Source organism: Ceratotherium simum, chromosome 39, assembly GCF_057802395.1.
Source record: "Ceratotherium simum simum isolate JZ-2026a chromosome 39, ASM5780239v1, whole genome shotgun sequence".
Taxonomy (NCBI): Eukaryota; Metazoa; Chordata; class Mammalia; order Perissodactyla; family Rhinocerotidae; genus Ceratotherium; species Ceratotherium simum.
The window spans coordinates 11141477-11169298 of NC_141938.1; the positions used below are offsets into that span (position 1 = coordinate 11141477).

Sequence of the window (27822 nt, forward strand, 5' to 3'; positions counted from 1 at the left end):
TCAGTGGGAGCAGAGAACAAGGACCCAGCCAGGCCTTCCATCCTGCTGGTCACAGCTGCAGCAGTCGGCCATGGGGGGCTCGGCCAGCACCTGCTCCTCCGAGGACCTGCACTGCCACTTCAGCTGCTGCCCCTGGGTAAGGGGGGTGACAAGTACCCTGCCTTCTCTCCCACCTTTGGACTGGGCTTGGAGACTCACGTCTCCCAGGAATGTCCTGGGGAGGCAGGAAGGAGGGCTGCCTGGAGGAGGCAGCTCTGGCCTGTCCCTCCCCAGCCTGTGCCCACAGCCAGAAGGGGGTAGAGTGGGGGTGCAGAGGAGCCAACTCCTAACACAAAGATGCCACACAACTGTGGCTGATCCTGCACAGCAGCCTTTAATGCAGCCCTGGCCTTGACTGGACGAATATTAAAAAACGCTAAAAGGAGAGGGAAGGAAGAAGTGGGGGTGGCTGTGTAGCATCCTGCTGCTGGGAGATGTGGGTGGCTTGGTGCTTCCTCTTGGTAATGCCACCCGGCTGGTGTGTCCGAGGTGCCTGGGCCCAGCTTACTCATGCCCTGTGGACTCAGGGGAGTGGGGGCTGGCTGACCTTGGGTCACTCAGGCCCCCTGTAACCTTCCAGCGCCAGTTAGAAAAGCCCAGAGAAGGATCTGCCTAAAACAAATCATAGAATTTCCACATCAGGAGGGGTCTTCAGAGTCTATTGATGAGTGGTCATCCAGTCTCTACTTGAATACCTCTAGGGATAGAGAACTCACTTCCTCCAATACCCTATCACCACTCCTTCTCTAGATCAAAACCCACTGCATACTTCCACCTCTGATCCTGTTCTTGCCACGGGAGGTCACTCAGAACCCCCTCCCTCATCCATCCCTCTGCTTGGAGGTGGCTGGCGTGGTGGAAGGAGACTCCAGTCCCTCCTCTCTAAAGTAGAGACCACCACACCTACCTCAGATGCCTCGAGAAGATGAAATCTCATTTATTGTGTGCATAGAACTTCATACACAGCAAGTGTTCAACAAATGTTAACTCACCTGTCTTCCTTTCCTTTTTAGAAAGCTCTCATGTTCCCAGCCCCAGAGTAGTGCTCTCTTCAGGGGAAATGGCTTCTCATTACTCACAATTCTTTCCCTTCGCCTTGACCTGGCTCTTGTTATTTTTTGTCAATGCTATTTATATATGATGGCTCCTGGAACTGAATATGAACCATTTCTTCATCAAATGTGTATATTTTTTCAGCAAATATTTTTTGAGCTCCTACTATGTGTCAAAAAGGAAATGGATGAGGGAGAAAGTGCTCCAGACTGAAGAGTTTACAAGAGGAAATTTGCAAAAATGTCTAGAACATTCACCCAAAACATGTCAGTTACTCTCCTCCTGTGCTGGGCTTTAGGACCACAGGTGTGGCTTTGGCCCTCCACCCTCCAAGAACCAATGGGCAGCTGGCAACCTTCTCTGTGGCTGCCTGGGAGCTGCTGCTATAAGAACTCTAGTGCCACGTCCCACCCTGGGGCATCTGCAGGCCCCTCAGGTTATGTCTGTCACACTGATGATTGACTTGGGGGCTGAATTTTAGGACATCATGCAACCACATGTTACATTTTCTCTCCATCCATCCTTGAAGGCTGGTGAGATCTCTTTGGCTATGAATGCACGAAATTCCTTTCCTGCTTCAGATGTGCCTGGCCCACGTAGAGTGTGTAATAAATGTTGAATGAAAGTATGCCTGCTTGGTTGGTGATTGCCACGGGTGGAGATAAAGTGAGTTGAAGATGCTGATTCACGTGACTCAGAGATGCACGTTTCTCTGTCTTGTCTACAAGAATCCCGGCTAAACCCTGTGTTATCTGGATCCTTGATACATTGTGGTCCATGGACCAGCATCATCAGCATCATCTGGGAACTCATTAGAATCTCAGAATCTGGGCCAGCCCTGGCGGCCTAGTGGTTAAGTTCGGTGAGCTCCACTTCAGCGGCCTGGGTTCAGTTCCCCGCGCATGGACCTACACCACTTGTCAGTAGCCATGCTGTGGTGGTGGCCCACATACAAAACAGAGGCAGGACCGTGCATTATGAGTTGGAGAAACATGGAGGAGGTCCGTGTGGGTGAACAAGGGGGAGAGAGGGAGGAGATGAGTATAGGGAGGTGATGGGGACAGGTCATGCAGGGCCTGTGGGTCGAGGTGAGGACTCTGGCTTCCTCTCTGAGCGAGATGGGGGTGCTGGGGAGTTTCTGAGCATGTTTCTGCAGTCACTGTCCCTCCCCCCACTCCATCCTGTGGTGTGTGAGGCTGGGTGAAAATAAATAAACTCACCACACAAGCACAGGAGGGCTGGCTCATTGTCTGAGAAAGGGGGTGGCTGACCACAGTGTCACTGTGACTCATCTCCCCAAGGGTAGCCACACGCCCCCCACCCTCAGAGCCAAGGTGCTCATTCCATCTCTGTTTCTGGCCCTTTCTGATACGTGAGGGGCAGGGCAGGTAAAGCTGCTCCATGAGGCGGATTCATGGAAGGGAAACACAGATGTTCCTCTTTTCTTCTTTATAAAGCTGCCTTCCACTAAATAACCATTTTGGACAAGCGTGGGAGGGGGGCTGTCAGGTGCATTTGGAGGATGCAGGAAAGGTGAAGTGTCAGCCGAGGTGGGGGGAGGTCGGTGAGGAAGTGACCAGGGGTTGAGTGGTGGGCTCAGGTAAACCAGAAGAGCTGGAGATAAGCTGGAGATAAGGTGGCTCCAGCTGGTGACAGTGGGGAGGATGGCCATGCAAGACCAAGAAGTGGGAAGGGGGTAGAGGTTTATACCCACCCCATGTTTACCATGACCCCTGAGGGTCTGTCACGCAGGACAAGTGGGCTCATTTCCTAGCTGCCTGGTCTGGGCCAGTGCTCTGAATCTTGTTTCACCCTCTGCAAAAGTCTTCCTTATTATTACACACCTTGCCTAACATCACACAGCCGGCAGTGAATGGGCCATTTCCCCCTTCATCACTGCACTGGTGTCATGGACAATGTTCTTTTCCTTGAAATCCTTTTCTGTCTCAGGTCTTTGTACTTGCTCTTCCCTCTGCCTGTAATGCTTTTCCCTCAGTCTTTAAATGACTCCTTTTCCATCTTCAGTTCTTGGCTCAAATGCTACTTCCTCAAGGAAGACTTTCCCTGAACACCCACTCTAAAATACTTCTGGTTATTTACAGTTGACCCTATGCATAGTGGGTGTTCAATAAATATTTGTTGAATGACTAAACAAATTGGATAGGAAAAGTTGATCCTTCTAGTAACAACTTCTACTGCAGTTAAATACTGTGTCACCTGGTTTGATGGTCTGCCTCCATCTTGAGGATGAAGGTGCCATGGGGACAGCAAGCCTATCCATCGTGTCCAGTGCAGGAGCCCCAGTATTTAGGACAGGACCTATCACACAGTAGGTGTGTGATAAATACTGTCGAATCTGAGGTTCAATACGGGAGCAGGCACCACATTATGGTGCAGAGGGAGACAAGGACGGAGGGTGTCACATGGGTCCTTCATCCATTCCTCATCCACCCATCCATCCATCCACCCACCCACCCATCCATCCATCCATCCATCTACCCATCCATCCACCCATCCATCCATCCATCCATCCATCCATCCACCCACCCATCCATCCAACCATCCATCCATCCATCCACCCACCCACCCACCCACACATCCATCCACCCACACATCCATCCACCCATCCATCCATCCATCCATCCATCCATCCATCCATCCATCCATCCATCCACAACTTTCCAGAGAGAATGAAACCAATTCCTTGTCTTTCAGAGCCTGTACTTTTGAGAAGGAGATGAACAACTTTCGAGTGAACAAATAGATGGTCAGGATTATGTCAGACACTGCTGAGGGCTGTGAGCTGACGAGCAGGAGGCTGGGGCATTCAGGGGCGGGGGAGGTCAGGGAAGGTCCCTCGGCGAAGGTGACATTTGAACTGAGACCTGGAAAACACAAGTGAGTGAAAGAAGCCCATCATGAAAGGCCACATGTCCTATGACTCCACTTACATGAAATATTCAGAACAGACAAATCCGTAGAGAGAGAGAGTAGGTTGGCAGTTGCTGCAGGCCGGGGGAGTCGGGAGTGACTGCTTAATGGGTCCGGGTTTCCTTTTGGTTTGATGGAATATTCTGGAACTAGATAGAGGTGGTGGTTGCACAACCTTGCACTAAATGCCACTGAGTCGTTCACTTCCAAATGTTAATTTTATGTTACATGAATTTCACCTCAATTTAAAACAACGCCAGTGAGTCTGCAGTGCATAGAGAACAGACAGGCATCTGAGAGACAGAAAGGAAGAGAGCGATCAGGGAACCAGGCACAGAGTGCGGAGGGATATGGAAGGAGATGGCCCCCAGTTGGGTCCCAGCCTGGACACATGGCCCTCAGGGGGACAGGGGTGCAGGAACCCTGCCAGCCCCGGCTTTGTGGTGTGTCTGGGTGACTGGGGGGTGAAACGCCCGGGTGGGGATGGTTCACATGTGCACGCACAGACACACAGACACACACAGACACTCCAACCTGACTGTGCACGTATGACACACGCATGCACACATGTGTGCTGGGGGCCTGAGTGGGGACAGAAAACACACACGTGCATGCATGTGCTACAGCCTGGGGGTGTGCAGGGACCTCCTCAAGTCTCCCCCTTTGTGGCCCCTCCGTGCCCTGCTGTGGCGGCAAAGAGCTGGGGGATGGAGGAGAGTGGAGTCCCCTCCCATAAGGCCATGGGTGTGGGGGCTGAGGCCTGAGTGGGGGCCCCCATGGCCTCCTCCCTCCCTGCAGCTGCACAGCCCCTGGGGGCAGCCCCAGTCTCCCCTCCCACATCTTACTGTAAATTCTGAGAAATCCTCTCCGTGGTTTGGCCTGGCCCCTCCCCCGCCCTCTAGCAGGGCTGTCCTGGCCACTGTCTTCCTGTCTTGGGGCCTGGGTGGGGGGCACGAAGGGGAGAAAGGCTAGGAACCGCCCCCGTCCCAGCCCCGGTTCCCCAGGCGGAGGGGAGAGGGTTGTGCACTGCTTCTGAGGCCTTCACATCGCCTCTCTGGGCCTCAGTTTCCCCAGTCGGGCTCTGATGCTCTGTGGTTCTAAGCCTCCCCTGATGAACGACCTTCCTGGGGGCCCTCACCCCGTCCCCCCGCCGGCTCCAAGTTTAGTCTCCCTCTCCTGATGCTGAGCCACCTTCTTTGGCTGTTCTTGCCACAAACTGCGAAACTCTTGGAATTTACCGTCTGGAGGTTTGGGGACCTCGAGAGACCTGCCTCGAACTCTCCTGCTTCTGCCCACTCACCTCCAAAATGCAGCTTGAATCTGCCCACTTCCCAGCTTGGCTACCAGCTCGCACCTCCTCGTGGTTGCCCCGAATCCACTTGGTTGTCCCCAGCTGCCACTTCCTTGCTCTCAGCCCGCCCATGGGTCCCCATTGCTCCGAGAAAAAAAAAATGCAAAGTCTTCTCTGTGGCTGTCAATAAAACACAAATCTGGATTTTGTAAGGAGAACCTTCATTCAAAAGGATTCTTGAAAGGTGGGAGTAGAGGGATCATGCAGTAGAGAGAGCGCTCTGACCACAAGGTCTGCAGACTTCCCAGAGCGGGGTGAGAGGGTTTTCCTTTTAAAGAGAGGAGTAAACAGGTAGGGAAGAACCACATGTGGGAAGTGGGTGAAAGGATAGCAGGTCAGAGGAAGTCTTACCTGGAGGCCAGCCTGTTCTCAGGAGGCGCTGTGTGCTGGCTGCGGGGAGGGGGTCTCAGTCCAGGGGCCTGGAGGAAGGGGAGGAGCTGACCAGAGTCTGGTTAACAAGCATTTTGTTCTGATTGATTGGCAGGGACAAGCAGTTCAGCTAATCATGTATGAGGCAAAAAAATGAATGGGAATTTGGAGGGTCTGTGTCTGGCTTTGTCATGGGTCAACAAGAAAATCTGTATTAGGATTCTCCGGAGAGAACCAATATGATGGATGGATCCGTCTATCTATCCATCAATCTACTGATCTATCGATCTATCTATAGTTCTCTCTCTCTCTATATATATATCTATAGCAATATATAGAGAGATAGATAGATATAAACAGAGAGATATAGATCTGTCTCTGTCTATAGATATCTATATAATACATATACATATATAATATAGATGTCTATAGATCTATAGAGATAAACAGATATCTATATATCTCTCTTTATATATAGATATCTATCTCTATTCATATATATCTATAATATCTATCCCAATATATAGATATCTATCTATATTTATCTATCTATCTAACTATGAGATATCTATAGATAGATAGAGATAGATAGATATACATATGGGTATACCTATCTGTCTATAGATCTGCCTGTCTATCTGGGCATGTCTCTGTAGCCTGGCACATATATTTATCATGAGGAATTGGCTCTTGCTGATATGGAGGCTGGCAAGTCCCAAGATCTGCAGGGTGAGTCGACAGACTTGAGACCCAGGAAGAGCTGATGTCTCAGTTCAATTTCAAAGGCTGCAAAAAAGCTGATGAGCCAGTCTGAGGGCTGCCAGGCAGATAGAATTCTCTCTTACTTGGAGAGGGGTCAGTTTGTTTGTTCTATTCAGGTCTTCAACTGATTGGATGAGGCCTACCCACATTAGGGAGGGCAATCTGCTTTACTCAGTCTACTGATTTAAATGGCAATCTCATCCAAAAACACACCCAGAATAATGTTTGACCAAATATCTGGGCAGCCTGTGGCCCAGTCAAGTGGACATGTAGAATTTAACCATCATGGTGGCATCCGTGAGTCTCATCTAAGTCATATGGGAGGGTGGCTCCTTGCAGTCAGGAAGGTCAACAAGGCACCCATAGCCCGTGTCCTCCTGGAGGTCACAGTCCGCTGGGAGAGGCTGACACGGGTCAGGTCACACATGCAGATATAATGTGTGATCTTGATAAATGTTAGGTTGGACTCAAGCCTGTGCCCGTGGGCCTGTCCCATCTTGGTGGTCACACAGGACTTTCTAGGGGTGAGATGTGAAGGGAGGATAGGCATTAACTAGGGAGAGATAGGAGGAAAGAGTGGAGGGAATAGCTCGTGCAAAGGCCCTGAGGTGGGAGGGAACATGCTGAGTTTGAGTGAATGAGAGAGGCCTGCGGGAATGGAACACAATGGGGCACCAAGTGGGGTTAGCATGCTTTGGTCTAGCCATCAGTGGGGTTCTGGGGAAACTGGTTAGCCCCAGGGCCATGGAGAGCCATCAAAGGATATTGAGCAGGAGAGGGGCATGGTCAGATTTGCTTCTTGCAGAAGAGATTCATGGGGTTCCAAGGTGGGGGGCAGCCTGGGAGAGGAAGGAGAGGATGCTAGATGCCCATGGGGGAAGGGGACGGGATCCTGGCTTGTGGGGGAAGGCATGGGGCTGGGAAGAAGGGGATGGAAGAAGTGAGGACCAGGAGGTAAGATGAGCCCTCGGGGGGTAACTGCCAACCAGGGGGGCTGGGCGCAGCTTCACTCATTGCCCAGCAGCTTGGTAAGCTGTCCGTAGGGTTCTGGAAAAATCCATTAGCCCCCTTATCTTGAACTCTGTCCCCTGTTCCAGCCCTCCCTCCCTTTTTGTCCCCACATCTGGAAGCCACATCTGTCTGTGCAAAGATTCAGGAGGCCCCAGGGGACAGCTGGGGGTGAGGGTATAAGAGTGTGTGTGTATGGGTGCGTTTGTGAACGATCCTGCTAAAACCAGAATTCCCTGTGTGTCAGGAGTTAAACTTTTCCTCCTGGGGTTGGATTTAATTCTTTTGTGCTGGGCTGAGGCCTTACCCTTGTCCCTCTTGCTCCTGGGGCAGTGGCCTGGGCGGGGTAGGTGCAGCTGCAGGTGACTCGCTGCGGGTGGGGACGTGGGGACGGTGGTGTCGGTGATTTCCTGGTTTCCGTGGGAAGCAGGCCCCGCGGTTTCGCATCTTGACAAGCCCCTCGGCCACGGTCTCGAGAGCCTGATCTTCCAGTCTCTGCTTCCTGGGCCTGCCAGACAAGCAGTCTCAGCTCCTCACAGCCTCCCGGTGTGTCTGTCCATGGGGATGGGATTACGGTGCGGAGAGTGAGGCACTGCCCTGAGTCAAATTTAAGGGGGTGCCCCAAATCTCAGTAATCAAATCGTAATATTTCTTTCTTTCTTTTTTTTATTGCAGGAACATTGGTATATAACACTGTATAAATTTCAGGTGTGCATCCTTATACTTCTATTTCTGTGTAGATTACATCATGTTCACCACCCAAATACTAATTACAATCCATCACCACACACATGTGCCTAATCACCCCTTACGCCCTCCTCCCTCCCCCCTTCCCCTCTGGTAACCACCAATCCAATCTCTGTCTCTATGTGATTGTTTGTTGTTATTTTTATCTTCTACTTATGAGTGATATCATAACGGTATTTGACCTCTCTCTGGCTTTTTTCACTTTGCATAATACCCTCAATGTCCATCCGTGTTGTCACAAATGGCTGGATTTCATCGTTTCTTATGGCTAGTAGTATTCCATTGTGTATATATACCACATCTTCTTTATCCATTCGTCCCTTGATGGGAACTTAGGTTGCTTCCAAGTCTTGGCTATTGTGAATAACGCTGCAACAAACACAAGAGTGCATGTATCCTTACGCATGTATGTTTTCATGCTCTTTGGATAAATACCCAGCAGTGGAATAGCTGGATCATATGGTAGTTCTATTCTTAATTTTTTGAGGAATCCTCATACTGTTTTCCATAGTGGCTGCACCAGTTTGCACTCCCACCAGCAGTGTATGAGAGTTCCCTTCCCTCCACATCCTCTCCAACACATGTTGTTTCCTGTCTTGTTAATTATAGCCATTCTGACAGGCGTGAGGTGATATCTCATTGCAGTTTTGATTTGCATTTCCCTGATAGTTAATGATGTTGAACATCTTTTCATGTGCCTATTGGCCATCTGTATATCTTCTTTGGAGAAATGTCTGTTCAGGTCTTTTGCCCATTTTTTAACTGGGTTGTTAGGTTTTTGTTGTTGAGACATATGAGTTCTTTATATATTTTGGAGATTAACCCCTTATAAGATATATGGTTTGCAAATATTTTCTTCCAATTTTTAGATTGTCTTTTCATTTTGTTGATGGTTTCCTTTGCTATACAGAAGCTTTTTAGTTTGATGTAGTCCCATTTGTTTATTTTTTCTATTGTTTCCCTTGCCTGGTCAGACACGTTTCTTGAAAATATGCTGCTAAAACCAATGTCGAAGAGTGTACTTCCTATGTTTTCTTCTAGAAGTTTCATGGTTTCAGGTCTTACATTCAAGTCTTTAATCCATTTTGAGTTAATTTTTGTGTATGGTGTAAGATAAGGGTCTACTTTCATGTTTTTGCATGAGGCTGTCTATTTTCCCAACACCATTTGTTGAAGAGACTTTCCTTTCTCCATTGTATATTCTTGGCTCCTTTGTCGAAAATTAGCTGTCCATAGATGTGTGGGTTTATTTCTGGGCTTTCGATTCTATTCCATTGATCTGTGTGTCTGTTTTTGTGCCAGTACCATGCTGATTTGTTTACTATAGCTTTGCAGTATATTTTGAAATCAGGGAGTGTGATACCTCCAGCTTTGTTCTCTTTTCTCAGGATTCCTTTAGCTATTCGGGGTCTTTTGTTGTTCCATATAAATTTTAGGATTCTTTGTTCTATTTCTGTGAAAAATGTTGTTGGAACTTTGAGAGGGATTGCATTGAATCTATAGATGGCTTTAGGAAGTATGGACATCTTAACTATGTTAATTCTTCCAATCCAAGAGTATGGAATATCTTTCCATTTCTTTGTGTCTTCTTGAATTTCTTTCAGCAATGTTTTATAGTTTTCAGTGTATAGATCTTTCACCTCTTTGCTTATGTTTATTCCTAGGTATTTTATTCTTTTTGTTGCAATTGTAAATGGGATTGTGTTCTTAATTTCTCTTTCTGCTGCTTCGTTGTTAGTGTATAGAAACGCAACTGGTTTTTGTATGTTGATTTTTTATCCTGCAACTTTACCGTATTCATTTATTATTTCTAAAAGTTTTTTTGGTAGATTCTTTAGGGTTTTCTATATATAAAATCATGTCATCTGCAAATAGTGACAGTTTCACTTCTTCCTTTCCAATTTGGATCCCTTTTATTTCTTTTTCTTGCCTGATTGCTCTGGCTAGGCCTTCCAATACTATGTTAACTAGGAGTGGTGTGAGTGGGCATCCTTGTCTGGTTCCTGTTCTTAGAGGGATAGCTTTCAGTTTTTCACCATTGAGGATGATATTAGCTGTGGGTTTGTCATATACGGCCTTTATTATATTGAGGTACTTTCCTTCTATACCCATTTTATTCAGAGTATTTATCATAAATGGATGCTGGATCTTGTCAAATGCTTTCTCTGCATCTATTGAGATGATCATGTGATTTTTATTATTCATTTTATTAATGTGGTGGATCACGTTGATTGATTTGCGAATGTTGAACCATCCCTGCGTACCTGGAATAAATCCCACTTGATCGTGGTGTATGATCTTTTTAATGTATTGTTGTACGTGATTTGCTGGTATTTTGTTGAGGATTTTTGCATCGATGTTCATCAGTGATATTGGCCTGTAATTTTCTGTTTTTGTGTTGTCCTTGTCTGGTTTTGGTATCAGGGTAATGTTGGCTTCATAGAATGAGTTAGGAAGCTTCCCCTCTTCAATTTTTTGGAAGAGTTTGAGAAGGATAGGTATTAAGTCTTTTTCGAATCTTTGGTAGAATTCACCAGGGAAGCCGTCTGGTCCTGGACTTTTATTTTTTCAGAGGTTTTTGACTACTGTTTCAATTTCCTTACTGGTGATTGGTCTATTCAAATTCTCTATTTTTTCTTGATGCAGTTTTGGAAGGTTGTATGATTCTAAGAATTTATCCATTTCTTCCAGATTATCCAATTTGTTGGCATATAGCTTTTCGTAGTATTATCTTATAATCTTTTGTATTTCTGAGGTGTCTGTTGTAATTTCTCCTGTTTCATTTCTGATTTTACTTATTTGAGCCTTCTCTCTTTTTTACTTGGTGAGTCTAGCTAAAGGTTTGTCAATTTTGTGTATCTTTTCAAAGAACTATCTCTTGGTTTCATTCATTTTTTCGGTCTCTATTTCATTTATTTCTGCTCTGATTTTTATGATTTCCCTTCGTCTACTATTTTGGGCTTTGTTTGTTCTTCTTTTCCCAGTTCCTTTAGGTGCATTGTTAGATTGTTTATTTGAGATTTTTCTTGTTTGTTGAGATAGGCCTGTATCGCTATAAACTTCCCTCTTATAACTGCTTTTGCTGTATCCCTAAATTCTGGCATGTCGTATTTTCATTTTCATTTGTCTCCAGGTATTTTTTGATTTCTCCTTTGACTCAATCATTGTTCAGTAGCATTTTCTTTAATCTCCACATATTTGTGGCTTTTCTGATTTTCTTCCCATTGTTTATTTCTAATTTCATACCGTTGTGGTCAGAAAAGATGCTTGGTATTATTTCAATCTTCTTAAATTTATGGAGACTTGTTTTGTGGCCTAACATGTGATCAATCCTGGAGAATGTTCCATGTGCATTTGAAAAGAATGTGTATTCTTCGGTTTTTGGATGGAATGTTCTGTGTATATCTACTAAGTCCATCTGATCTGGTCTAGTGTGTCGTTTAGATTTTTTTTGTGTGTGTGTGAGGAAGATCATCCCTGAGCTAACATCCTTGCTAATCCTCCTCTTTTTGCTGAGGAAGACCAGCTTTGAGCTAACATCTATTGCCAATCTTCCTCCTTTTTTCCCCCAAAGCCCCAGTAGATAGTTGTACGTCATAGCTGCACATCCTTCTAGCTGCTGTATGTGGGACGCGGCCTCAGCACGGCTGGAGAAGTGGTGCCTTGGTGCGCGCCCAGGATCTGAACCCAGGCCGCCAGTAGCAGAGCGCACACACTTAACCACTAAGCCATGGGGCCGGCCCCTTACTGCCATTTTTAAACTTTTTTTCTTGGTGTTTTAGTAGTTCTTCTCTGTCCCTTTCTTCTTCTCTTGCTCTCTTCCCTTGTGGTTTGACGGCTTTCTTTAGTATTACGTTTGGCTTCCTTTCTCTTAGTTTCTTGTGTATTTCTTATAGATTTCTGGTTTGTGATTACCATGGGGTCCATATACAGTAACCTACATATATAGGAATTTATATTAAGTTGATGGTCTCTTTAGTTTGACCTCTATCTGAAAGCTCTACTCTTTAACTCCCCTCCTCCCACATTTTATGTTTTTGATCATATCTAACCTCTCTTTTGTGCGTTTATATCCGTTACCCTCTTATCATGGAAATAGACATTTTTTCCTATTTCTGGTCTTCTCTTTCCCCCTTAAATAAGTCTCTTTAGCGTTCTTGTAGGACTGGTTTCTTGGTGATAAACTCCTTTAATTTTTTGCTTGTCTGGGAAACTCTTTATCTCTCCCTCCATTCTGAATGATAACCTTGCCGGGTACAGTATTCTTGCCTGTAGGTTTTTTCCTTTTAGCACTTTAAATATATGGTGGCACTCTCTTCTAGCCTGTAAGGTTTCTGCTGAGAAGTCAACTGATAGCCCTGTGGGGTTTCCTTTGTATGTAACTTGTCTCTCTCTTGCGGCTTTTAGGATTCTCTCTTTATCTTTAATTCTGGACATTTTGATTATGATGTGTCTTGGTGTGGGCCTCTTTGGGTTTATCTTGTTTGGTGCTCTCTGTGCTTCCTGTACCTGGATGCCTGTTTCCTTCCTTAGGTTAGGGAAGTTTTCAGCTATTATTTCTTCAAGTAGATTCTCTGCCCCTTTGTCTCACTCTTCTCCTTCTGGGACACCTATAACATGGATGTTAGTGCACTTGATGTTGTCCCAGAGGTCCCTTAGACTGTCCTCACTCTTTTTAATTCTTTTTTTCTTTTACCTGTTCAGCTTGGGTGATTTCCTCTAGTCTTTTGTCCAGCTCGCTGATCTGTTCTTCTGTATCCTCTACTCTGCTTTTGAGTCCCTCTAGTGAATTTTTCATTTCCAGTATCGTATTCTTCATTTCTGATTGGTTCTTTTTTATATCTTCCCTTTCTTTGTTGACATTCTCACTGAGTTCATCCATTCTTCTCCCAAGATCAGCGAGCATCCTTAACACTCTTTGTTTGAACTGTCTGTCAGGTAGGTTGCTCATTTCTGTTTCATTTAGTTCCTTTTCTGAGGTTTTGTCCTGTTCCCTTACTTGGAATATATTCCTTTGTCTCCTCATTTTGCCTTTTTCTCTGTGCTTGTGTCTATGTACTAGGTAGGTCAGCTACGTCTCCTTACTTACGTAAGTTATGCCTTATGAGGCCCAGCAGTGTACGTCCCACTTGTCACCAGTTCCAAATATTCCAGAAGTGACCCCTGTGTGGGCTACTTGTGTCCTTCTGTTGTGGCAGGGTTGATCTTCCCATAGGTGCCCAGGGAGGCTGAGCTGTCCCCTGGCTGGTTGGTTGTAATGCGCAGCTGTGTGTAGTTGTTGTGGGCCCTTCAGTCTCTTTGTTGGGTGTGGGGAGCCCCAGCACAGTTGGCTGCAAGGTCTAATAGCACAGTCCTGTTGCAGTTTTTCTATTAAGTGAGTAGGTCCCCAGTGTGGCTGGTTGTTAGGCTCTGGGGCTTACAATTGCTTAAGCCTCCAGCCCATAAGGCTCTTAGCTCTCTGAGGATTGCAGCTGGGTGGGGCTGGCCTCAGGCACGGGAGCACCCAGTTATTTCAGGCTTTGGAAGGTGGGGCTGATCCCCTATGTGGTTGTTTGAGAGGCACAAGTCTTCTGCAGCTGACAAGCCCCATCACCCACAGGTCCACACACATAGTCAATACAGTCCTGCCCAGTGCGTGCACCCCGACCTCCTGAAGTGGACCCAGTCTGTCCAAGACGGGAGCCCCACACACTCTACCAATGCACTCTCCACCTGCTCCTCGCACATGCCCTGCCCCACAGAGGTGGATCCACTTGCCAGGCTGCAGAGAATCCAGGCAGCTCACTTAGCAGGCCCACAATGTGCCCAAGGGCTTGTTGTTGGGTGGGGCCAGTCCCTAGGGTGGGCTGCCTGCCTTGGCTGAGCTGGATTAAATCAGTGCTCTAGTTGGTGGGGCAGACCCTGGGCTAGCAGGCCACAGGGAGACCTCCAATGGCATCTGCCAGCATCTGTGTCAGCACGCCCACACCAGGCCACAACAATGGCCACCGCCAATGTCCCAGTCCCTGGAGAGGTCTCACCTCTCACCGAGATGCACCCAGAGCCTATCAGGTGAGTCTCTTTTCACCAAAGGACTGTGCACCTTTCTTCCTGGTGATTTTATGTTGCTTTCTGAAATGGGTGAATTTGTGCATGGGCCCTTTAAGAGCTGGCTTTAATTTCCTTATGTCCCACTTTTCTAGGGGTATTCCCCGTTGTTGTTAGTAGCCAGCAAAACCAGATGTTATGACACTCATCTCAGTTGTGCTGGGTCCAAAAATTGCCTATAGTGGGCATGCTCCCTGGCTCAGGTTCCCCACTCCTCCAGGGAAGGCTGTATATCTTTGGGCTGCTCCCGGATGGCTGTTAAAAATTACGGCTTGTGAAGGTGGCTTTTTTTCTCCTCAATGGGAATTTCTGCATCTTCCAAGTCAGTCAGGATTGTTCTTTGTTGCAGGGGTTCCTCTAATCCAGTTTTCAGTTCTTTCTCAGGGGTAGTTTTTCCAAGAGTAGTTGTAAGTCTGCTGTGTGCGTGGGAGGAGGTGAGTTCAGAGTCCACCTACGCTGCCATCTTGACTTCTCTCATAATATTTCTTTTGTTAAATTGAATTATATTTGACATATAACATTGTGTAAATTTACAGTGTACAGCATGTTAATTTGATACCTTTATCTATTGTAGCAATAATTAGCACCTCTGTCACGTTACATAATTATCATTTCTTTTAAGTGGTTGGAAACATTAAGTTCTATTCCCTTAGCAAGTTTGACAATTACAATACAATAGTGCTGTCTATATCCACTATACTGTGCATTAGATCTCTGGGGCTTACAGAGTAAATGATATTTCAGTGCAATGTTTTTCCACAAGATTGTCTCCCATACCGTACAATCCACCCTTTAAAAGTCTGCAATTCAGTGCCTGTTGGTACATTCCCAAGTTTGTGCAACCATCGCCTCTATCTAGTTCCAGGACAGTTCCATCACCCCAAAAAGAAACCCCATACCCATTGGCAGTCACCCCCACTCATCCCTCCCCCAACTCCTGGCATCAATGCAATATTTAAAAACATCAAAATTAATGCAAAAAATTTCGGGATGAAAAATGACAAATTTTAAAATAAAGACAAGCTTGGATGCTGCATGTCTTGGCCCTGTACCACCCGTCTCACCCTCATCTCCACTCGGTCCATGATTCACCTGGTGGGATGACCCGTCTCCTCCAAATATTTCCTCCCCTTGGTCCACAAAGAACAAGGGGGTCTGGACCTGGGGCGAGGCCCTGGGAGGTGACTCGGTGGATCCTGTGTCTGCTCAGACCCTTGGGGGAGGGTCTCCAGGCTCTTGGTGGCCAGCTGGCTGGCTGGAGCACTTGGGGTCCATCTTTGGCACATTCTAGTAGCAATTGCAGGCTCATCACCATCTATTTAGCACTTACTGTGTACTGAGCATGTTAAGTCCATTTTATGCATACTCAAAAAGGTTTTAAGAAGTTATTTCCATGGAGGCATTTGCATGTGAAACATTCAAACAATACATTAATCTACAGGGTAAATGTGAAAGCCCCCCCACCCACCCTGCAGCCCCAAAGATGATGGCAGTTTGAGATGTGTCCTTCCCTGGGCGCCTGTGCAATCTACATAACCCTTATAAAGCTCCCCTGAGGTAAGGGTAGTGTTGAGTGAGGCTCAGAGAGGTCAGATCACGTGTCCAAGGCCACACAGCCTGTGATTAGGCAGACCTCAAACCCAGGCCTGTCTGACTCCAAATGCCAGGAGGAAGAGAGGGAGAAGGGCCCCTATATAGGAGGATTCCTCTAAGCTCAGCCAAAGTCATGGCTCATTCATTCAGTCATTCAACAAACATTTATTGGGCACAAATGTGTGCTGGCTGAATGATACACACAGGGCGCCTGCCTTCCTGAAACTCACGACCAAGGGAGGTGACACCATCATTGACAAGGAATCAAACAGAAATCAGATAATCACAGCTAGGGAGGAAAGAAAATGGAGCTGCCTGTGTGGGTGCCAGAGGAGCTTAAAGTAAATGTCCATATTAAAAAAATATACATTCACATGATTCAAAATTCTAATAGTTCTAAAGGGCAGGCAGTGAGAAGTTTCCTTCCACCTTGATGCCCAGACCCCTGGTCACCCCCTAGGAGCATCAATCCTCAATGGAGGTGATAGTGCCCCCAAGGGAGTGGAAATTAGTTCTGGGGTGTGCAAAATTCCATTTTCATGCATAAAGCACAGATATACATTGAATACATAAACAGATGTACAGTAGATCTGTGGTATTAACCTTCCATGGGGGGCAGTTAGGAAATGTTTAAAAATGATTGCTCCTTATGGTGTAATAATGGAATAAAGCTTGAGAAACTCTGGTCTAGAAGCAGCCACCACGCAGGTTTCTCATGAGGTCTTCAAGAGATATATTAGGCATTTTCAAGCGAGTATTTACACATCCGTTTATTTCTGTTTTTACATAACTGGTAACATACTGTTCTGGGCCTTCCTTTTTTTACTTAAAATATATCTTCTTGATCACTCCATGTCAGTGAACACAGCTTGCTTCTTCCTCTTTTATGGCTGCATAGTATTCCTCTGTGTTCGGGCGAAATTTATTTAACCCATTCTCATGGATGGGCACATAATGTTGGAAACACATTATGTTGTTTAAAATGCTTTGTCCCCATAAAATGCTGCAGTGTACAGTGGATAACTGCATTTACATCATTTTGCATATGCGTGATTGTATCTGAAGGAGAAGTTCCTGGAAGTGTGATAGCTGGGTAAGAAGCTGTGTGCATTTATCACTTAAGTGGATATTGCAACTTCTCCTGTGTAGGGGATGTACCAACTTTCTTCCTCATCATCAAGTTATAAGAGTGCCAGTTCCCCACAACCTCACCAACATGAGGTGTTATCAAACCTTTTGATCTTTGACAATCTGATGGGTCAAAATGGTACCACAGTACAGTTTCAATGTACATTTCCCTTATGAGGTTAAGAATCTTCTCCTGACTAAGAACCATTTGCCTTTCTTTGTGAGCTCAAGCTTTGTATCCTTTGCTAACTTTGCATGATCTGTTACAGTATCTTTCTTGTTGATTGTTTCCCAGAGCTCTTTATATATTATGGACAGTATGCTTTTGTGTTATGAGCCATAATTTACTCTGTTTGTCATTGGTCTTAAAAAAGTATTTGTTATTTAATTTATTTTTTAAATTGACATTTGTCTTGACTTTGTTCAGGGTGATTTTTACCTTGCAGATTTTTTTAAATGTTTCCATGAGGTCAATTGTTTTAATCATTTCTTTGATGGCATCTGAGCTTTGCATCATACTGAGAAGGGGGGCTACCTTTGATAAGATGGGAGGTGGGAAGGAGCACTTGGAGTAGAGGGACTAGCAGTGCAAAGGTCCTGAGGTAGGAGGAGACTAGGCATGTATATTAGTCAGATTCTCCAGAGAAACAGAACCAATAGGATGTATACATAGAGAGAAAGAGAGATTTATTTTAAGGAATTGGCTCACACAATTGTGGAGGCTGACAAGCCCAAAACCTGCAGGGTAATCCTGCATGCTGGAGACCCAAGAAGAGATACAGTTCGAGTCTGAAGGCAGTCTGCTGTCAGAATTCCTCCTTCCTTGGGAAAGGTCAGTCTCTGTTCTCTTAAGGCCTTCAACTGATTAGATGAGGCCCACTGACATTATGGGGGGGTAATTTGTTTTACTCAAAGTCTACTGATTTAAATGTTAGTCTTATCTAAAAAATATCTTCGCAGCAACATCTAGACTGGTGTTTGACAAACATCTGGGCACCATAGCCCAGCCAAGTTGACACATAAAATTAACCATCACAAGTCCACCCGTTGTCACCTTGGCACACACATATCTTACACCATACTTATCTGCAAATAAAGACAACAACAAGGTCATACCTCCACCTAATATGATAAAACTCTCTTGTGTGCAACCAAAAATGCACTTACCCTTTTCCCAGAAGAGGAGATAAAGTCCTTGAGTGATGTTTACTCTTCTTTGTATCTTGTAACTTAAATACTGTGATATAAAGTCAATATACCTTATGTTGCACGATATGGGGATAAGACAGGGAAGAAAACAAAGATATTTGCTTACTATACACACACATATGTGTATATACACACGCACTATGTACACACACACACAAACACATTCATAACAAAACAAGGAAGAGATACTCGTGACAACTACAGTCCTCTTTTCTGTAACTGGTCACATGGTCATGGCCGGTATTTATAACTACCTTCAGAACCGCACTTGGGGGGCCGGCCCCGTGGCTTAGCGGTTAGGTACGTGCACACCACTGCTGGCGGCCCAGGTTCAGATCCCAGGTGCACACTGACCCACCGCTTCGGCCATGCTGAGGCCTCGTCCCACATACAGCAACTAGAAGGATGTGCAGCTATGAAATGCAGCTATCTACTGGGGCTTTGGGGAAAAAAATGGGGAGGATTGGCAATAGATGTTAGCTCAGAGCTGGTCTTCCTCAGCAAAAAGAGGAGGATTGGCATGGATGTTAGCTCAGGGCTGATCTTCCTCACAAACACACACACAAAAGAACCACACTTGGTACTAAAATCTCTCTTAGTCTGCTAGGGTTGCCATACAAAATACCACAGACTAAGTGGCTTAAACAACAGACGTGTATTTTCTCGCATTCTGGAGGCTGGAGGTCCAAGATCGAGGTGTCAGCGGGGTTGGTTTCTCCTGAGGCCCCTCTCCTTGGCTTGCAGGTGGCTGTCTTCTCATTGTGTCCTCACCGGCTCTTCCCTCCTCTGTTTTGTCTCTGTCATAACACCCTTTTTATAAGGACACCAATCATGTTGGATTAGAGCCCACCCTAATGACTTCATCTTAATTGCCTCTGTAAAGACCCAATCTCCAATTACAGTCACATTCTGAGGTCCTGGGGGTTAGGAGTTCAACATATAAATTTTGGGGGGACACAATGCAGCCCACGACAGGGTGTTTGAGGAAGAGAAAGGTGAGTGGTGTGGCTGGGATGAAGGGGGTCAGAAGGAAAGCCAAGGAGAAGTGTGGAGAGATTGGCAGAGGATTCAGGGCTTTGGTAAGAATTTGGGTTCATTTTACAAGTGATGGAAAGCCACCAGTGTGTTCTGAACTATGTTTTGCAAAAATCCTCTGCAAGGGTCTTCTGGAGGGTAAGAGGTGTGACCAGGACACCAGGGAGGAGGCCCCCACAGTCTTCAGGTGAGCAATGAAGGGGCCTGGGCTCGGTGGGAAGGATGGAGCGAGGTGGGTGGTTTCGGGGTGTTAGAAGGAAAGGACTTGTGGGTCAGTGTGTGAAACAGATACTAGCCAGTTGGAAGACAGTGGAAGAAATGTGTCTAGAAAAGGGACGTGACCCACCCACCTTTTCCTGTCAGACCCTTCAAGGAGATTCTGGTAGGCAGAGACCTATTTCCTGTTCACTGTGGTTTCCTTAGATTTCAGCCCAGTGCTGGGCACATAGCGGGTGGTCAATGCATGTTTGTGGAATGAATGCGTGAATGACTTAAAACCATAAGTGGAAGAAGTTGGGGATGGTGGGCTTGGGAGAGACTAGACTCCAGGGGTGTGTGTGGACATGGGTGGGGGGACCAGGGTCCCTGGTGCTCTCAGTGCTCCGGGTGTGGGGGATGGTAAGCAGAGAGCATAGAAGTTTACCTATGACTCCCTGGAGGAGGTGAGATTTTTAAGAACAGACTTGAGGTAGTGAGCTCCCCATCCCTGAGAGTGTGCAAATGGGAGGGGCACATTTCTGGAGGGTCGTAGAGGAAATTTCTGTCCCAGGGAAGGTTTGGGGCTGGAGGAACCTTAGTCTGGTCTAAATGAGAGCCCTTTGGGTTTCCCAGCAGCCCAAGGGTGGTGGGACTTTCTGCATCCTCCTCACTTCCTGTAGCATCTGGGACTCAGCCTGTCCCACATCCCTTCTGTGTGCGTGTGGCTGGCAGCGCCCTGACACCGCGGTGCGGGATGGGCCTCACTTGAGCTCTGGGATGCAGTCCTCATGGTTCTAAATTCGATGCAGCCCTCAGCCTCTTGAGCTTGGAGGTGCTGCTCCCTGGTGGGAAGAATAAGCAGTTCCCCCTCACTACTTTGTAACCTCTGGGGGGTTCTTGTTTTTGTTTTTGTTTTTTTTATAGATCCTCTGACATCTTTTTTTTTGTTTATATATATATATATTTTATTGCAGTAACATTGGTTTATAACGCTGTATAAATTTCAGGTGTACATCATTATACTTCTATTTCTGCATAGATTACACCATGTTCACCACCCAAATACTAATTACAACCCATCACCACACACATGTGCCTAATCACCCCTTTCGCCCTCCTCCCTCCCCCCTACCCCTCTGGTAACCACCAATCCAATCTCTGTCTCTATGTGATTGTTTGTTGTTGTTTTTATCTTCTACTTATAAGTGAGATCATACGGTATTTCTCCCTCTGACTTATTTCGCTTAGCATAATACCCTCAATGTCCATCCATGTTGTCACAAATGGCTGAACTTCATCGTTTCTTATGGCTGAGTAGTATTCCAGTGTGTATGTATCACACCTTCTTTATCCATTCGTCCCTTGATGGGCACTTAGTTTGCTTCCAAGTCTTGGCTATTGTGAATAACGCTGCGATGAACACCGGGGTGCATGTATCTTTACGCATTGTGTTTTCATGTTCTTTGGATAAATACCCAGCAGTGGAATAGCTGGGTCGTATGGTAGCTCTATCCTGAATTTTTTGAGGAATCTCCATACTGTTTTCCATAGTGGCTGCACCAGTTTATGAGAGCTCCCTTCTCTCCACATCCTCTCCAGCACCAGTGGTTTCCTGTGTTGCTAATTATAGCCATTCTGATGGTCATGAGGTGATACCTCATTGTAGTTTTGATTTGAATTTCACTGATAGTTAATGAGGTTGAACATCTTTTCACATGCCTATTGGCCATCTGTATATCTTCTTTGGAGAAATGTCTGTTCAGGTCTTTTGCCCACTTTTCATTTTTTTCTGTATGTTTAAAATTTTTTTATTGATGTTTTAATAGTTGTTAACATTGTGAAATTTTGGGTTGTACATTTTTGTTTGTCCATCACCATACGTATGTCTCCCTTCACCTCTTGTGCCCACCCCCACCCCCATTGCCCCTGGTAACCACGATATAGTTTTCTCTGTCCATGTGTTGGTTTATATTCCACATATGAGTGAGATCATACAGTGTTTGTCTTTCTCTTTCTGGCTTACTTCACTTAACATAATACCCTCCAGGCCCATCCATGTTGTTACAAATGGGACGATTTTGTCTTTTTTTATGGCTGAGTAGTATTCCATTGTATATATATACCACATCTTCTTGATCCAATCATCAGTCGAAGGACACTTAGGTTGCTTCCACTTCTTGGCTATGGTGAATAATGATGCAATGAACATAGGGGTGCATAAGCCTCTTTGGATTGTTGATTTCAGGTTTGTTGGATAGATTCCCAGTAGTGGGATGGCTGGATCATAGGGCATCTCTATTTTTAGTTCTTTGAGGAATCTCCATACCGTTTTCCATAGAGTCTGCACCAGTTTGCATTCCCACCAGCTGTGTATGAGGGTTCCTGTTTCTCCACATCCTCTCCAACATTTGTTGTTTTTTGTCTTGGTGATTACAGCCATTCTAACGGGTGTGAGGTGATATCTTAGTGTTGTTTTGATTTGCATTTCCCTGATGATTAATGATGTTGAACATCTTTTCATGTGCCTATTGGCCATCTGTATATCTTCTTTGGAGAAGTGTCTGTTCATTTCCTCTGCCCATTTTTTGATCAGGTTTTTTTTTGTTGTTCAGTTGTGTGAGTTCTTTATATATTATGGAGATCAACCCCTTGTCAGATGTATGTTTTGCAAATATTCTCTCTCAGCTGGTGGGTTGTCTGTTCATCTTGATTCTAGTTTTGTTTGTCTTGTAGAAGCTCTTTAATCTGATAAAGTCCCACTTGTTTATTTTTTCTTTAGTTTCCCTAGTCTGGGTAGGCATGTCATGGGAAAAGATTCCTTTATGACCAATGTCAAATAGTGTGTTGCCTATATTTTCTTCTATGAGTTTTATAGTTTCAGGTCTCACCTTCAGGTCTTTGATCCATTTTGAGTTAATTTTTGTGAATGGCGATAGCACATGGTCCACTTTCATTCTTTTCTGTGTGCTTTTGCCCACTTTTTAGTTGGGTTGTTAGTTTTTTTGTTGTTGAGCTGTATGAGTTCTTTATATATTTTGGAGATTAACCTTGGGGGTTCTTGTTGATTCCACAGGTTGAGGCTGCCTGGGTGAAGCAAGGGGGTGTGTCTCCCACCTGCATGTTTGTGAACTGGGGATCTTGGCCTGTCTGCGGGGCAGTTCCCCCAGCTGAGGACCACCGTCTGGCCCAGGATGGGGCTGGAGACACTGCCCACTCCCCAGGACACCATGGGACAGGGTGGGTGGGGATAGCCAGAGCATTCACCCACCCCCATTGTCTGATGGCAGATGTGGCAGATGGGTGGGGTGGGCTCAGTGCTCCACAGATAAACGAGTTTCCACTGTGGAAAATTCCTGCATAAGAACGATGCTGGCAGGTGTGTCAGAGACAGAGACTCAGGGAGAGACAGAGACAGAGAGAGCCTGTGGGAGATGCTCAGTGAACAGGGACTGGTTGAAGGAATGAAGAATGAATGGTTCCTTGGACTGAGAGAGGGGAGGACCCAGCATCTACGTGGATAAGCTCTGGCAGCTCGTGCTTGTTTTGTTGGTAAACTGGGAGGACGTGTCCTGGGAGACGTGTCCAGGCTGCTGGCCAGGGGTCCTGACGTCTGTGGGGCTGGATGATGGCGTGAGGCAGAGGGTCCTGCCTTCAGCAGGGGCCCAGGGTGGCTGAGGATGAGGACAAAGGGAGGAGACAGTTGGGAGGATGCCCAGCTTCCCCACCCTGAGAGGCTGGACTCCCTCTCCAGGCCCCCGCAGGGACAGGGTGGGATGGGAGAGGCCTCATAGGGCATCCTCAACGCAGGTCCCAAAGAAAGCTCCTGGGGTGTGTGTCCCAGGAAGAGGCTGAGACAGGTCTGGGGAGATGGAATGAACTTGGAATGAATTACGAGCGGAATGGAGGGAGATAGGGGTGGACAGCTGGGTCATGGTGGGCTAGGCAGCCCTTGGGAACACCACTGCCCATTGGTGTCTCAACCAATGGGATGGGACCTGGGGGTGAGTTCCTGGGAGTCTGAAAACCCCAGGGTGGGGTGTCCTGGGGGTTTATCATGAGGTGACCCTGGGAGAGTGTATTTGGGGAGGGAGTTGGGAGGTCAGAACACAGGGGAGGGACCTAGGGCATTAGTGGGGTCATCATGGGATGGTCCTGGGGGCCAAAGCCTTCCTGGGAGGATTCCAGGGCTGAGAACTGGGGTCAGGAGGTGCACTGAGAGAGAGACCATGCAGGAGTGTTTTCGGGGGGATGCAGAACAAGGGGCTGTGTTGAGAGTAGTGGGGGCCATCCTGGGGGTTTGGGGTTTCAGAACATGGTGTTCTTTGGGTGTACGAATGGGGGATGGGTTGTGGGAGCACCTGGATGGAAGGAAGAAGTCTAGGGGAGCAAACTGTGAGGGGAGGGCAGAGTTTGGGGGAGGGGCAACTTGGGGCATGGGCTTTGGACACTGAGGGATCCTTTAGTGGGCCATTATAGGGGAGACCGTGAGGGTCAGAACTTGGATATTTGTGGTGGATGGGGGGGGTTTCAGCAGTTGTGGGGAGAATTTTGGGGGTGCTCAGATTATCAGAGTATAGGAGAACTTTGGGTAAACAGACAAGAGAAAACCAATGAGGGGGTGGATTTGAGGTGCTTAGAAACCGGGATGTCTTGGGAAGTGGATCTTGGGGCTATGTTTGGGGGGATTAGAAATGGGGTCAGACTATGAGGGTGCACCTAGAGGTTGGAACACTCATGGAAAGATTCTGGCAGGGGAGTTGGAGTTCCCGGCGCAGTTCCTTGGGGAGGAACAGGGTATGTGGGTGGGTTGAAGGTCCTTGATGGACATGGCAAAGGGGTGAATTGGGGAGCTTAGAGCCCAGAGGAATCTTGGGGCACTATATATCAAAAGAAATAGATGATGGAGGGGAGATTAGGGGTTAGAATCTGGGGATGTCTTGGGGGTGGGGGTGGGGGTTGGGGGGTGGGGGTGGGGGTGGGTGGGGCCCCAACCTGAGAGTGCCCTGGGGGACACAGATCATGGAGACGGGTTTCACAGGGTGAGGACATGCTGGTGTGTTGGGCCTTGATCCTGGGGGAGGTGGGTTTAGGGAATCAGAACTGGGGTCTCTCCTGGGATGGACCATGGGAGGTGAGTTAGGACAGGGCAGAACCGAGGATGTCTTTAGAGGCAGATCTTGGTGGGGTGGGTGTGTGGGGTCAGAGCAAGGCGAGTCTGGGTGGGTCCAGGAGTGGACGAGGCCAGGCCCTGAGGGAAGGGAGGACAGAGCCGGCTGGGTAGCGGATGCTTTACTGCCCACAACACTCCCCGCCCCTGCCCCGCGTCGGTAGCACTTTCGGTACACGATGTGGGGGCCCTGCTCCTCGTACTCCTCCCGCAGGACCCAGCAGGACTGGAAGGCGCGCAGCGAGGCCAGGACGGAGCCCCCGATCCACACCGAGAGGCTCCTGCTGGGCCGGGCTGTCACCACCGCGCGGGCCTCGCAGGGCAGACCGCGCAGCAGCTCCGCGCGGAAGCGGCCCTCGAACCCCGCGAAGAGCGAGGAGCCCCCGCAGAGCAGCACGTTCTGGGCCACGTCCGCCCGCACCTCCAGGGGCACGTTGAGAAGACCCCGTGTGGCCATGGTGGGGAGGCCCACGGGCGACAGCCCTGGGATCGCGGGCGGGCTGAAGAGCAGCTCCGGGCACTGGAACAGCTCCTTGCCCAGCGTGACCGTCCGCCCGTCCGGCAGCTCCAGGCTCTGCCGGTCTTCCTGCTCCGGCCGGGCCTGCTCCTGGAGCAAGTCGGCCGCCACGTAGCAGTAGCGATGCTTAATGTCCTCCACCGTGTCCAGGTCCTGCTGGCCCAGCTGCACGCCGGAGCCGAGCAGCATCTCCGGCAGGAAGGCCGTCAGGTGGGTGCCCGCCAGGTCCAGGCGCTCCGTGGCGTGGGGCAGCTTGTAGCCCTGGAAGACCGGCACCGTGGAGGTGACCCCGTGGCCCGTGTCCACCACCAGCCCGCTGACCCGCCCGTGCGCGTAGACGGACAGCACGGACTGGGAAGCCACGTACATGGCGGGGGAGCGCAGCGACTCGAAGGCCACCTCCACCAGCTTCTCGCGGTTGGTGGCGGGGCTGAAGGGCGGGTCTGAGAAGAGCAGTGGGTGGTCCTGGGTGGCCACGCGGAGGTCGTGCTCCAGCAGGTGGCGCCAGATGAGCTCGGCCGCGCTCCAGTCCACCACGATGCCGCTCCGCACCGGCTGCACCAGCGTCAGCTCGGGGCGCGCGCGCGCGGCCTCGCGGATGAACGTCTCCAGCGCCTGCTGCCCGGTGGGGGCCGGCTTCTGGGGCTGGCAGCCCACGATGGTGGCCACGGTGTAGGTGGGCCGCGCCTGCCCCGCGAAGCCCACCTTACAGGTGCCTGTGCCCATGTCGATGACCACCGCTCCGGTCTTTGGTGGCAACCTGTCGCCCACCGTGCTGGGGGCGGGGGTCCTGCTGCAGGGCCTTGTTTCCCGGGGTTGAGCAGGGTGTCAGGCCAGACTTGGGGGTCTCTGGGGAGGACTGGGGCTCCAAGGGGGTGGAGTGATTTGCATCCATGGCTGCAGGTGGCCGGGTGGCCTGCTTGGCAAAGCTGACCCCTTTCCTCTGGGGTGCAGAGGTGTGGGGGGAAAAGGTGAGGCCGGGCCTGTGGCAGGCACAGGCAGGGAGGGAGAGGGGCCGGCCAGTGGTCTGTGACATCACCCTGCCCTCTGCCCCCTTTAGAAGACATCACAATGAAGGAGTGGGGATAGGGCCCCTCCCTGTCCCAGAAAGCTCCCAGGACACTCATCTATTCTGGATTCCCCTGAAAGTGCCAAATTTGGAGAAGGAGGAGGATAGAGAGTTCCTGAGGAGGCATGTCTGACCCAGCTCCCTGATCCAGAACCCAGTAAGACCCAGGAATCTTTCTCTTGGTGCCTCGTCTTGAAGTTATTTACAGCGTCCTATGGGAGAGCTGGCCACAGGCCTCCTTAGAATATTAAAATATTAATCCTTAGAATATTCATCAGAAGGTGATCAGCTAGTGTGGCTTTAGAAATATACTAAATAACAGCGCCTTATCCATCACATTCAAACTTGGTTGTCATTTTTACTTTTTAATTCAAAACAGGCTGAAAAACACAGCATGAGAAAATGAAGTCACCCATAATCTCACCACTTAAAACTTATGTAAAGGAAAAAAAATAGGGGCTGGCCCAGAGGTGTAGTGGTTAAGTGCAGGCTCTCTGTTTTGGGGTCCCAGGGTTCACAGGTTCCAATCCTAGGTGTGCACTGATGCACCACTTGTCAAGACACGCTGTGGCCGCGTCCCATATAAAATAGAGAAAGCTGGGCACGGATGTTAGCCCAGGGCCAATCTTCCTCAGCAGAAAGAGGAAGAGTGGCATTGGATGTTAGCTCATGGCTAATCTTCCTCTCAAAAAAAAAAAAAAAAGTAGGATTCTGCCTCTGACCTTCCGATGCCCCTGCTCAGAGCTGACCTGATTAACGCTTTGGTGCGCAGCCGTTCTGTTTTCAAATGTTTTTGGTTAAAGAATAAGAATAAGCATTTTGGCTGGAAGAATTTCCCCCTCATGTTTTTAAAAAGAGCCATAGTGATGATGTAATCAGATTTTTTTTCTTTATCCTTTGGAGGGTTTACTGAAATCACAACTTTTAACAAAATTTTAAAGAAAAGTCTAATTGTGATAAAATAAACATAACATAAAATTTACCGTCTTACCCATTTTAAGTGTACAGTCCAGTGGTGTTAAGTACATTCACATTGTTGTGCATCCAATCTCCAAAACTTTTCATCTCACAAAACTGAAACTCTAAACCTATTAAACAACAGCTCCTTCAGCCCCTGGCCCCCACCATCCTACTTTCTGTCTCTGTGAGTCTGACTCCTCTAGGGACCTCCTATAAGTGAGTCACACTTTACTTGTCTTTTTGTGACTGGCTTATTTCACTGAGCATAATGTCCTCAAGGTTGATCCATGTTGCAGCGTGTGTCAGAATGTCCTTCCTTTTTAAGGCTGATTACTATTCCATTATAAGTATATACCACATTGTGTTGCTCCGTCCTTCCATCACTGGAAACTAGAGTTGCCTCCACCTCTGGGCTATTGTGAGTGATGCTGCTGTGATCATGGGTGTACAGATATCTCTTTGGGACCTTGCTTTCAGTTCTCTTGGGTATACACACAGAAGTGGGAATGCTGGATCATATAGTAGTTCTGTTTCTAATTTTGGGGGGACCATCATACTATTTTCATAGCTGCAACACGATTTTACATTCCCACTAGCCC

General features: G+C 47.7%; 1 protein-coding gene across 1 annotated transcript; it reads right to left on the reverse strand.

The window, feature by feature from the left end:
* On the reverse strand, positions 1–26089 carry ACTL9 (actin like 9). The gene is given in 3 exon segments (XM_087425292.1): positions 1–132; positions 24811–25977; positions 25979–26089. Coding segments are annotated over 3 exon segments (1410 nt in total).
* Positions 26090–27822: the final 1733 nt, after the last annotated feature.